The sequence below is a fragment of the Belonocnema kinseyi genome, chromosome 6 (genome assembly GCF_010883055.1).
Source record: "Belonocnema kinseyi isolate 2016_QV_RU_SX_M_011 chromosome 6, B_treatae_v1, whole genome shotgun sequence".
Taxonomy (NCBI): Eukaryota; Metazoa; Arthropoda; class Insecta; order Hymenoptera; family Cynipidae; genus Belonocnema; species Belonocnema kinseyi.
Genome location: NC_046662.1, coordinates 142,967,308 through 142,981,399, shown reverse-complemented (window position 1 = coordinate 142,981,399; position 14,092 = coordinate 142,967,308). Strand labels below are relative to the sequence as shown.

At 35.5% G+C, this 14,092-nt stretch overlaps 1 protein-coding gene across 3 annotated transcripts in view; it reads right to left on the bottom strand.

The window, feature by feature from the left end:
- The window catches only part of LOC117174760 (putative inorganic phosphate cotransporter), an 822,629-nt gene that overhangs the window by 38,803 nt on the left and 769,734 nt on the right, over positions 1-14,092 (bottom strand). For all 3 annotated transcript variants that reach the window (XM_033364112.1, XM_033364111.1, XM_033364110.1), the window contains one exon: positions 4,309-4,683. In XM_033364112.1, the coding sequence (XP_033220003.1) occupies positions 4,309-4,683 (375 nt within the window). The remainder of the gene's footprint in view (positions 1-4,308; positions 4,684-14,092) is intronic.

Genomic DNA, 14,092 nt, shown 5'->3' with positions numbered 1-14,092 from the left:
CGTGAGTTGGACAACTAGATAGTATGTGAGCTAAATGCTCGGGGTGTGCATGGCACGCCCAGCAGCTATCATCGGGAATGTCTTGGCTCAAAATGTGGCGACTGTATGTTAAGGTGGAAATGACACCGTCTTGACATGCAAAAATGAAACCCTCCATACCAGACTTCAATCCGGGCGATTTAAGGAAAGAAAACGTTAGCTCACAAGACATTGACTGATCCTTCACATTTCTGTGGAAGATACCGAGCATCCTCTTATCGAGGCGCTGTTCACGAAAGTTTTTCTCTTGTGCTTTCTTAATCCGGGCTTTCAGGAGTGAGTACTCGAGATAGCTCAGATTTGATGCATTTTTCTCATCCCTTATACTGAAGTCAAGTCCGAGTGTTTCAGCAGCCTCCTCCGTTGCTTTGTACAGAAACGCTCCTTTGCCTACTTCTTCGTGATTCCTGACCATTTTAAGAAGAGGGTCTCTTCCATTTGCAACTCTATGTGCTGTACCCAGAATAATCCTGTTGTGAAGACATTCAAGACTCAATATTCCGCGACCACCTTGAGGGCGTGAGATGTACAGTCGCGGAATGGAAGACTTAAGATGCATGCTTTTGTTCATGTGCATAACATTTCTTGTCCCGATATAAAGGGATCTGAACTCGTTCTTCGTCCCTGGAACTACCGCAAATGAATAGAGTACTACCGGGACGGCAAGCATGTTCGTTGCAGATACTTTTTTCCTCGCCGACAGTTCGGAAGACCAAATCTGTCGGATGAGACGTTTGTATCTGCTTCGGAGAGTATCCTTTATAGATGTTAAATCCTGAATGCGACTCTGTGGCACGCCCAGGTATGCATAAGTCTCTCCAGCGCAAAGTAGTCGTATGGCGCTTCTATCAACGAGCTCAGGATCTTCAGGAATTCCATTAAGTTTTCCTCGCTTCAAATAAACCTTAACGCATTTGTCTAACCCAAATTCCATTCCAATTTCCTTAGTATATCGTTCGACAACCCCTAGAGCTAGATGTAGTTGCTCTTTGTTTTTAACGTAGATCTTAAGATCGTCCATGTAAAATACATCAAAATACATCAGAGACCTTGTACTTTCGATCTGTAGGTTTGCCGCACAAGTCCCCGTCGGAATGGCGAAGTGCTAGAGATAGTGGCAGTAATGTAAGGCAAAAGAGGAGTGGGCTCATGGTGTCGCCCTGAAAGACACCTCTCTGAAAGGTGACCTTGTTAGTTGTCACACGAGGTCAAATTGAAAGCTTTCCGATAATCAATCCAGGCCATCGATAGGTTAACGCTGGTAGAATGCTGCATCTTTACAGACACATCTATCGATGAGCAGATTCTCCCGACATCCGGCTACACCTTTCTTTGAGCCTCGTTGTTCATACATTTCTTGCGACACAGGTTCACTTGCCTGCCCGCGGTTGGTCTTAGTGTCGCCTCTCTTTCTCTGTTGCCGGCTTGTTCTAGCTGTGGTAGAGTAGGCGTTCCGCTTACATAGCCCCTTTTCGGAGTATTCAGCATGATTTCGCAGACGTTGCTGCGAAAAGTGCGATATCTCCGGGTGTTTCTCGCACCACAGTAAGTAGGTGCTAGTTTAACCAGATAAACCCCAACTGCGATTTTGTTTTAAGAGTTTAAGAGTCAGGACCGGGAAACCTACTAATTAGACCGCATTTAATTGAACCCATCTTTGGGCGCTTCTTGTCTAAAAGTTTTCTGCCTCAACTAGTGCTTATACGAAATTCGGTTCCTTAGATTTTTTAAGTCATTCATTGGCCATTTAGGCATCAGCTCCTTCTGTGACAATTAAAGGATGGTATCTGATAATAATAGCTTCATCTATCCGACAAAATTCGCCTATATTAGGAACGTGTTATACCTATACGATTCGTTAGCATCTTCTGTTTTAAGTTGTTTGCTAATGCAGTGGATTAAATACTGCGATTTTCAACGTAATAATCGAACGCGCTAGTAGATTGGTGGCATCCCGATATCCCCGATCAACAATGACAATATCTTCTTCTTGGAACCATCTGTTCAATCCGTTAGCGTTTCTTGAAAATTCCAGTTGCAATATATCATTATCATTATTAAGCATGTCCGAAAGGTGTGAAACTTAGATATCGTGAATGTAACCAAACGGTCCAAATATTAATAAAGGTTTGATTAAGTGCCTTCCTTTGTGAACACAAAATGACTGTCACACAGCCCTGAAGTTACTGTTCTTATGAGTATAAAAGAATAAACCATCAATACACGCGATAACCCGAAGAATTTGTGGTTCCGGATCATATAAATGATGCGGGCATTGTGTATTTAGCATAATGACAGTCTTAACCCTGTAAAACGCAGAGGTACATTATGACAGTCAAACGTATGATCTTAGCAAATCAGGGTGCTTGTAGAGGATGGATTTAAATTATGAATAGCTGAAGTTATACTAGTATTAGAATTAGTTTCAGCGACTCCGGAAACATGAAAATAAGGGGGTTTGGCTACATTACTGATCGCAAAATAGTATTGTTTCAACGATTTATAGTATTTTTTTAGGCTGGACACGAATATTGACTGGATAGGGTTAAAAAACATTGGACTCGGATTCAGCGAGCCCGAAACCATAATGATAAGTTGGTTTGACTACATGACTCATCGCAAGATAGTGTTACTTAGACGATTCGAAATACTTTTTTAGGTTGCGGACGAATAGTGACCAGACTGAGTTAAATTGACTTTGGATTCGTATTTAGCGACTTGGGAAACATAAAGATAAGGTGATTTGACTATATTACTCATCGCAACATAGTGTTAATTTGACTATTTGAAATATTTTTTTAAGTTAGAGACGAATAGTGACCAGTTTGGAATTTAATAGTATGAGGTTCGAATTTAGCGAGCCTGGAAACATAGATGAGATAATTTTAGGTAAGTTCAAATTATGTATTATTCTGTTTTTAATTTTATATAATTTAAGATTAAAATATAAAATTAGACAGCATTTCAAACAATTTCATACTGTAGCCTGTACACGTTTTATAATTCATATTCTAATTTGTGTAAAAATGTTGCTCTCGGATAGTTACATTTTACAAATATAAAAAGATTTTATACAAGTTGTATTGTATATTTTTTATTTATAAAATATTATATAAAATACTAGAATGAATGTTGAATATTTTCATATAATTATTTTTCAAAAATACTTCTCTTCATCTTGCATGGTCCAAAAACTGCATACACACGCTGCGCTTAGTGATAACAAACAAATATACATCTGATAACACAAAAGCCAAAATTTGAAAATTCAACAGGTAGGTTAATAAGTTAAATAAAAAATTACTCCGTTTTGCATAAAGCCGAACACTTATCCAATGCAAAAAATTCAGCAGACTATTTCTTCCGTATAACTTATTGCATTACCCGTTGCTTTACTAAATTCCAGCTTTTGCGGCATCAGTTTACTCAGCGCAAATTTTTTACTTGATCACGTGGAAAGTTGAAGCATAATCCCGCACGCTTAAATTAGCTGTTTATATTTTTTCGTTACTTTTTAACATCATAAACATGTCGAAAAAGTCTCGCCTATTGTAGTACTAGTTTTTTTAATCATTATTTTTAGTACGTGGGAGGCTGACGCAACTATACCCCGCACAACCGCGCAAGCTGATGGTCCATTGCCTTACATGGATTAATAAATCAAGCGCAGCAAAATATTTCAGCTTTTGAGAAATGACTAACTATAAATGGTCGCTGGCTCTCGTACTATAAAACCTACAAGTTGAATTCCCAAGTCATTTCTTATACTTGCAAGATTAAAATTTTCTAATCATGACAGTTTATATTTTATTTTAGATTTTAAACTTTTTGACGCAAGTACATTATATATTATTTAACGAGTAACGAAATATGTCTTTTACTTCATAACTTTCAAATTTTCACTAAATAATATACTGAAATATGTTTGTTTCAATCGAAATTTTGCATGATTTGAAAGTAGCAAATCTATAGTAAAATATTGACAAAAATGAAATGCCGAAAAATGAAAATTTCTTTGAAACATTATAAGAAATAACATCCAATATTTGGTTCCCAGGAACATTCCGAATCTCATTGCTAGACATTTTTGACCGGAAATTTGGATTAACCCGAGTGTCACGACATCATACTGAAGGAACCAATTTTTCTGGTAAGTCGCAATGACCTACAAAAAATGGGAAGCATCCTTTTCTATTGTACTATAGTGTATTATATGGTAATGAAAATGCTTTTTTAGAATATTCGTATAATGATAACAAATTTACTCACCTGACCAACGATTATGTGACCAGCTGTAATAGGAGCAAGAAGACCAGCCAAATTGGCAAGACAATTTGTAAAAGACATTAGAACCCCAGCAAATCGTGGTGAAATATCTAAATGATTTACTTTAAACCCAGAGTAGATTCCACCGTTCATGCCGACGCCGATCGTTAAAAGAGCAACGGTAAGCCAAGGATTGCACCCAGTGTAAGAAGCGGCAATTAGAGCAATCGCCGGACCATACTGGCCAATTCCATTAACAATTTTTCGTGTTATAGTGTGATTAAGTTTTTTCCTTGATATTATCCAATCAGCAACATGAGATATTAACATGGAAAAAATCCACATTGCTAAATACGGCAGAGAAGACACTGTTCCATTCTGCAACAATAAGTTAAATAAATTAGGCGTTAAAATGCAAAATATATACATTGTATCCGACATTTACGATCAAACATATCGACAGCTCTACCGCAGAGAGCTTTAACTTCTTCTCGCTCGGTAAACTGCTACAAAAGGATAGGAAATCAATGTATTTTAGAGTTGTGTACGGAGTATAAGAACTTTGAACTCTCGGCAGTAGAGCTGTCGATATGCCCTTATTGAAGGAAAGGCTATACGTGACTTTTTCTTGCGTGTCGAGTACTTTCTGTAACAAAAAGCAAGTACCTGATTTAGTGTTATGACTTATTGTTAGCACCACAGATGCTCGATTGTAAGATTAAGCAGGTAACTCAATAATTAATCTTGAGTATTTATAATAATATAAAATAGTGGATAATATATTTTTCAATATAATAGATGTATCGACAAACATCCCTATTGATGTTTAAAAACGGGGAGCTGGTTGAAAAAGCGAAAACCCTTTACATGGCTCCCTAAAAATAAGTTATAATTGAAAAAGAGGGAGAAAAATTTTCCACTCGAGACGGACGATCTGCCTTGAACTAGCTAAGCGCGAGTCCAGCTCATCATAATCCCCTCCAGCTGCAATTTGCATGCAAACTGTATGAAACTTTGTCCGAACCCTGCGCTAACCGTTTCCATGCGTGCAACTCTAGAACTTTGATATATTATTGAAGAAAGAACAGTAAATATCATTTTAATAATTCACTAAAAATTTATTATTTTCCATATAAACTAAATTTTATTCGAATTAGAGTGAGTATATACTGAAAATATTGTGGAATTCCAATAAAATCAATATTATGACCTAGAAACAAGACACGTTTATGCTTCCACACATTCGATCGCCCGATAAATCTTTTTATAAAATAAAAGCATTTGTTTATAGGCGTGAATTTATCACACACAGAACTAAACTGAAATAAATTTAAGATCAGTCTGTGGGCTGACTGATTCAAAAGTTATAAAATAATATAAAGTGGGGATTTCTTTATTGAATTCAAGAGGCAAGATTCAAACATTAAGTGATTAAAGTGCGAAGGATTTGTATTTCGAGGATCAGAGCGCTTTTCGGGGGTGGTCTTGGGATAGAGACTTGCAAAGTGAGAGTCCTTTCAGAAGCCTGGACGACTTTTATATAAGATTGTCTAGAAGTACATTATCTATAATTGACGCCTTTCTAGATAATACTACGCGAATGCTAGATTCAAAAGCGTCGCAGCTAAAATTTGCGAGACGCCGTTAGATGAAGTCTAGACGAACCCTAGATTAGGTGACTGCCATAAGATTGCCCTAGACGTTCGCTAGACGAGCTGAGTCTTAAAAGAATTTAGAAATAATCTAGATTTCCGGCAGGATAGGACGTTGTCGGATTGTGTCACCGGCTAACAGTGACGTGTGGATGGTATATTTGTGCCTGGCTTGTGCCGGGACTCTGGCTTGGCTGTTGGGAGACAGTGGAGGTAGAACGCTCAGTGGGATGATAAAGGGAGCACCTTATCATACACGGAGCATGGAACCGGTGTGGGAAAGTAAGAGCAGCTCATATTCAAGCAGCGAGTTTGGACGAGCAGATCTGTGTACAACCCGAACGGGATCTTTTCCTCCGATCGGCTATCTTCGCCTCATTTGGGCTTATTTCGAAAGTTTCATGTGTATAACCTCTGAGCAACGTATTTGGCTCGGTTTTGGAATTTTTTAAACTGGATTTTAGTACTGTTTTTGAAGTTTTTTCAACTCATATAGATGAAATATAATTCAATTAATTTTTTTGTACTTTTTATTAATTATTTTATTGCATACTAGAGTTTGTAAATATATTTGATTTATTAACATTCATTCAAATATAAACATTTTCAAAAAAAATTTTAATGCTCCTGGTAAAATATAGGGAATAACAAAATAGTTTGTGTATCTTCTAGATGACGCTTGATTTGGTTTTTTTGCTTGCTGTCTAAAAAATGCTAATATTGAACAAATATCAATTAATATTACTTGGAATAATATTGCATGAAATATTGTTATATATTTTTTGTTCCATTCTTAAACTTTTCGAAAAGGAAATCTTAAAAAGGTAACTAAGTTCTCTATTCCAAATTCAAAAACGCATAAATGCGATCAAAATTGTCTCAATCTTATTTTAGCCATACTTTACTTTGCATGTGTACAAAATTTGATTTCCTCCAATAATTCAATCGATTTCTAATTCTTCATTTAAAAAGAGAATAATTATTTACTTTTTACTTACTTTGAAAACAGATTTGAAGATGATGGCCTCTCTGGTACAGATTCTTTTTCCGATGAATGAAACAATTTGAGATGCTTCATTAAAGTTTAATGAGTAGAAAACTGTTTCTCGCATATTTCACATCCATATTTCTTCTTTCTCATCTCTGGTATAATATTGTGCACATTTCTAAGATATCGAATTAAGATAAATTCATTAGAAAAAGTTACAGCACAGGCTTTACACTCTTCCATGTTTGAATTTACGTAACATAACTCGCCTGTGAAAACGCAGGTGCGATGGAAGCTTTCGAAATGAGCCGAAATGAGGCAAAATGGCCGACCGGAGGAAAAGATCCCGTTCGGGTTGTACACAGATCTGCTCGTGCGGGATGGTGGCGTTGACTTTCGTCGGTACAGGAGTGATTCTCTCCGTTACGACCTTGAGATTTTTCTGGGCGAAGAATTTGCCAGTTGATACGGGAGTAATCCTCTCCGTTACGACGTTGAGATTTTTCTGGGCGAAGAATTTGCCAGCCGATACGGGAGTAATCCTCTCCGTAACGGCAAGCGGTTTCAGCGTTGCAAGGTAACGTGAAAACTTGTATTTTTTTAAAGTAGGATCGAAGTGTACACTATGAGAGATCGGGGAGGAGAAACTTCCGGTCTCGAAACGCACTACACTGTAAGTGAGAGTATTATACTATTGTCTTTTGGTCGCCGCGCAAAAGTTTAAAAAACAGAGTCTTTTTGGCGATGCTTCTGGTTGAGGGTTTTGCGCGATTGGCGTGCCCTCTGCAATCAAAAGTCTACGAGCCTGAGACGAACACCAAAGCCACGCTTGTGCTGTTGGTTGTTCGAGCGATTTAAATTTTCGCTTAGTCCAAAGGCAACGAAAGACAGAATCATGGATGTTTAATAAATATAAATAATTTTTATGAATATAATTTATAACCATAATAAGTATTTCATTAATTTAATTTCATTAATTTCATTAATATTCTAACATTTTTACTGTTGGTGCTCAGGTGGCACAATTGGTGGCGTACCTCAAATGTAACGAAGTGGTTGTTGGTTCAAACCCAGCCCGCAGTGAATTTTTTAGAACTTATTTTTCCCGTGTTATAAAATTTGATTGAAATACATTAGTTTCTCTACTAATAGGCAATCTAATAGACAGAGACCTCTCTCGCATTCTACCATCAAACACTGGCATTAGGCCTATAAAAAATATTCTATTTAATTCTTAACCAGTCTAACCGAAACTATTATTATCATTTACAATATAAATGTATACATTTTTTTTAGCACAAAATGAACTCTATTAAATTGAACTTGTCAAGCCTGATAAATCAATACTTACCAACCACAATATCAAGAACACGCTTAGAAGAGACTTAGAAGACTTTCAGTATAATGTATATAATCAAAACGCTTCAATTTTTCTATTAATTGATTTAAAACGTATTGATGAATAAATAACAAATTTACGCAACTCCTTTTTGGACGTGGATTCCGTAATGAAAGAACGTAACTAAGCTGAAATAGTTCTGAACTTCACCGTGGTGCCAGTTTTGCTGTCATGGAGGTGCATTGATCATAATAAACGTAACATCAAACAAGGTAATCTACAGAACATGTGATTATATTGTAATAAAATATTATGTAGAATAATCTTTACTATTCATCAATAGTTTGTTATCAAAGGTGAAGCTCACATAATATGGAAGTCCTGGAGAAGATGGAAAAGTTGTCAGTTTCGTCACTGTCATTACAGGAATTTTATTATGCTCATTTCAAATATAGATTTAAACTTCCGTTATGCTTAATTTTTCATAAATTTACTATTAGCAAAGAAGAAAAAGTTTTAAACATAAGAAAGGGCCTGTGCTGCCAATATAATATATACATACTTCCGCGGTAGTTAATATTAATTTGCTAATTAAAATATCACACAACAATCAATAAAGACTCGAAATACCAGTAAACATATAAAACAGTCATACAATATCATAGTAAAAAAACATTATGACTACACTGAAACTTTAGAGTTATTATGTACGAAATATAATTTTTAGTCAAAGATTAAAAACTGAAATATTTGTTGCGTAATATTTTTTTTCATACATTCTATAATATAATTTTCGCGAAAAGTGCAATGCTTATAATCATTTAACATTTGCAATTAACTATTGCAATTAAATACAAAAACATCACTAACTGTCTTACATCAATAACTGTCTTAAACATAAGCTTTTGGTTATAATTTATTTTGCAATGATTATAAGATCCCTAGAAACACTTTATTATCTCTAAATTTATTACAGTTGAATTGTGAAGACTAATTAAACTTTCAACACGGTCTCCTGAAAACTTGCATTTTGTTACTTGCGTGGTTTCTATAAGCTACCACGAGTTGCGTATTTTCTATTCCTCCTTACGAGTTGCGTAGAATTTATTTATCAGCGCGAGTTCCATAGATTCTATTCTTCACCGTGAGTTGCGTACTTTCTTTTAGGACCCATCGAAATGACGGTCATTAAAATCAAGATATCTACTGGACCATGAAGCTTTTTTAAACCACTTGATAATTAACTCACCTTGAGGTGTTTTTATAATTTGCAAATCAATACTGTTGAAAGTACTTATAAATTAGTCATCAATTTTGGAGTAGGAATAATAGCTAAAATATCATCCACTCATCTTTATATAAAATAGGTCTAAATTTCAATTTTTTCAAAGCTTTTGTTTTCACATCTTCTAAAATCAAAATTAAAACTATAGGACACAATGGTGATCGCATAGGAAATCATTTAATTGTTTATAACATTTAACCATTAAGAGAGAAAATCATGTTTTTAAAAACAGTTCTAGCAGCGATTAAACATTCATTTGTTGTTATTTTAGTTAGATTATGATTTTGTATTAATTTTTCTTCCATGCAATCCAATGCAAGATCTAATCGAATGTTATCAAACATTGAAAAAACGTCTAATAAAACTAAAGAATGTTTTGAAGAAACTTTAATTTTATTAGGATAATGATGACGTTCTTAATCGACGCATTCAGAAAATGAAAGAAACTTTCATGAGTTTACAAAAGAACATGACGCAACAAAATTCAACAAGACGAAACCACAGAATTAAAACTGACATTCAGACTTCTAAATTCCACGATGAATATAGAGACAATCCGAAAGAATTCCTGGACGATTTAGATCAATATTTGCGAATAAAAAACATTCGAACAGAGTGAACCTATGATAATAATCAAAGCATCTTTGAAAGAGAGGGCAAAATCGTGGTTTTATGAAAATATTTAAGGATAGATACAGATCTAGCGCAGATCAGATAGACAAGAAAAATTTCAGAAATGGCAGATAGTGAAAAGAAAGAGAAGATTGCAGAAAGAAAAATAGAGGCATGTATGAGATTGAAAGAGGCTGGGATAACAGGGATGACAATAGGAATGATGGTAAAGACGAAAATGGAAAAAATAGTTACAGGGATGATAGTGATAGGGATGATAATTATGGGGACGAAATAGGAGAAATCTTAGATCGCGGAAATTTAAACTAAGGGTCGACAGTAGGATGGTTCCAATTACATGAAGATCGGTAGGTAGGATTATTGAGGACCTAGCACACGCCATAGAAAGCTATATAAGTGAAAGTAAATTGTGCGCATTTGAAATCTGTAAATACAAATACCCTTTGACATCAATATAAGCAGCGGACGAAAACAGCAAAGCAATTATTGACACAGGAGCCAAAATATATTGTATTTAGAAGAAAAGCTTGAGACTTTAAGGGCCGATTCCAACAGCTGTGATTAAATCCAGGACTAGCTAATCATGATTATTTTTTAATCGGCGTTTTAATCACGAATAATTTGTGGCGCGTTCCCCCATGAATTTTTAAACTCTGGTTATCCCACCGTTTGCTCTGTTCGCAATAAGTCTAGGTTCTGCATGTTTCTGTTGTAATGGTGATTCTGATTGGCTGACTTCGAACTTGTATTCGACCGCAAAATATACCTTGACTGCACACGAACGATGAGCCGCGACGTGTTTTTTTATGCTCATCGTTTCCAACTAAATGGGCAGGAATTATTTATTGATTGAAATTGAATATAAGTTGCAAGAGTACAAGATATCGTTATAAATTCGTACTTGAACTTCAACTTTGAGGTCATGTTGACACCCGTTAATCGCTGATTAACTCACTAACCAGCCAAAAATGGTTAAGTTAATCGACGTAATATAACTTCATATGGCGCTTTTAACGGAAAACCTTACTGAATTAAAAAACAAGTTTTATTTAAAATTAAGATCGGAAGACAGGTAATCACTCCAATTTTTGTAGTAGTTCCAAACTAAATTTTGACATCATTCTTGGTACAAGCTCTTGTGGACAAAACAAAGTCGATTAAAATATTTTGATAAAAATGTTTCTCTCTGGTCGGTGAGTGGAAACATCCTTAAATCTAACGAACAATCTCCAAAAATCGGTTTTTTGCGATTATTTCGAAAAGGGTGCATCTAACGACAAAAATAGCTCAGTGTACGAGGAATCCACCCTCTGAGCAGGGTTTAAGATGGTTGAGCTCCAAGCGAGCACGCTCCTTCTCTTGCACATATTTTGAAATGGGATAGTTTTTCGGTCATAACGTATGGGACTAAAATTGCAGAGCGAACAATTCTCTAGAAAATATTGGTCATTAATTTGCTGTTATTTAAAAAAAATGAACATTATATAAAGATTGGTTTAAAAATATATTAGTGACTCATTACACACACACATATACACATAATGTATAGGGTTATTAATAAATACGATTTTATATATTTTTTAACAATAAAATTAATTTTTTAGTATTTATTCAATGATATATAAGTTTATCGTAGCAGTAGTAATAGCAACAGTAGTAGTAATAGTAGTATTCTCTTGCACATACGTCACCTATGAGGTCGAGTTTGTGGTCCGTTTGTTTATGTGGTTTCCCCAGGAGGCCTAGTCCACTGCACAATTGGAAATAATTGTTAAAATGTAGTTGAGAAACTGTTATTAGTTGCCATAATCATCAGCTGGGTCCGGCAGTTTATCTATGATTTCTTTATTAATATAAACTGTACCTTGAAAATGTATGCACATTATGGAACATTTTAATCCAGCTCAAGATCAAATTTATTATGCCAGATGGAGCTGGTGCCGCAGTAGTACACATTGGTAATAAACCATTTTTGCCCCTTTTCCAACCCCACAATTCATGTTTTAAAAATGTTCCTTGCCCTGTTTTAATTTGATGGTAGACTCGATAAGAGTGTTGTCGAGCAGCTGCTAAAGTTAGAAGGAAGCCCAGATAAAGAACCAGCCTAATTGAAAGAAGTCACAGATTTGATGGAGTATACGTATCACACCCAGCTGGATTTTTAACGTGCTATGAATTTCTTCAAAAACATTGTTATCTTGTATAGGATCGAAACTTGGAGGGATGTTTTTAAAATCTGCAAGAACTTTTTGACAGTGTTGAGCCTCAGAAGCGTCTAGATTAATTAAAAATAAAAATTAATTTCGATAAGGTACGGTATGTGCTGATGTACTAATTAGCCGATGTACTAATCGTGCAGACAGCCATTTATGAAACCCATCGGAATAAAACAGTTGTAGTTGGTCAGGATGTGGATCTCCTTAAAACTTTTGCAAGAGTCTGAGTGTTTAAAACACAGTAAGAAATCCATTTTATTCCTCACGCATTTAGTGGGCGCGATGCAACCTTCGGCTTCTTCGAGTAGAGAAGAACTAAACAAATACTTTGTGCAATAAAAATTCATTCTTGCAGGATAGTGTAAGGACTTTTAACAGACCCAATTCTACTCACTGTAAAGTATAAGCTGCTGGAGAATCTGGAAAGGTTGCTGGAGAGGTTGGAAAAGAAGAAAAAATAGTACAAAAGCGAATATGTTTCAGTCTAAATCCTTGGACCGATAGTGTGTGTAAGCATTCGTTGGTCATAGAAAAAACATGTTTTTTGTTTATCACAACAAACCTATTTGTATGCCACAAAAAAGTACAGTTAAAAATATAGATTTCTGAAATATACAGAAAATGACGGATGGTACGTTACGATTCTTTCATTTCTTAATTTAGAAAGAAAAATGAAAGTCGACTGAAATCGCCTTTTTGTAAATATGCAATTATTTTGCAATAATCAAGCAACAAGTTCTTAAAATATGCCCCTTGTCACTCATAAAAAGTTTTCCAAATTTAAGCTCAAAGGTATTATTGGATTTCTCAAAAGCTCACTTGTTATTAACAATTGGAATAATTTCCAAAGAAATTGCTGTGGTTGCGAATTGGGGAAACCCGCTGTTGTCTACGTATGATTATTAGACAATATTTGAAGTATTTTTTACTTTTTTCATAAAGAAATTATTCAGACGTTAATCCTTAAAAGAATAATGGGTAGAATATAGTTAGTCAAGAAAGTGCTATTTTACTGCTGCTCCGCGGACAGATAAGATATGCTTTGTTCTGCCTATTTCAGATAAAGAATTTTTTTAAATAGTTAGCAACAGTCAACTGTTTATATATAGTAAAATAACGAATATAAATACCAGGTGTATACATATGAAACCGGTATTGCCATCTAGCGGCCAGTAGGCACACTTGTAGGCACTGTCGGAACTTACCATTTGTGCTAATTGGCGTATTGTCATCTGTCAACAATATCCAATACCAAACATTTCAAGTTTCATATGACATCGTGATTTTTTTCGCTCTTGAAAATGTCGAAATACGTGCCTTCAAACAACGATTTGCGGGGAACATTAATTTTCTGTTTCCATTTGGGTAAATCGGCGATAGAATCTCATCGAATGCATGTCGAAGCTTACGGAGAGCATGCTCTTCATCGAACGCAGTGTAATGAGTGGTTTAACAAGTTCAAAAGTGGCAATTTTGATGTGAGAAACGCTGACCGCGGCATACCACCGAAATCGTTTGAGGACGTCGAATTGCAGGCTTTGCTGGATGAAGCCGATGGTCAGACGCAAAAACAGCTTCTGAAACCGGGCGAAACAGTTAATGGTCAACGTTACCAACAACAATTGGCCAATTTGAACCGTGCTCTGCGCCAAAAACGCCAAGAATATGAAACTA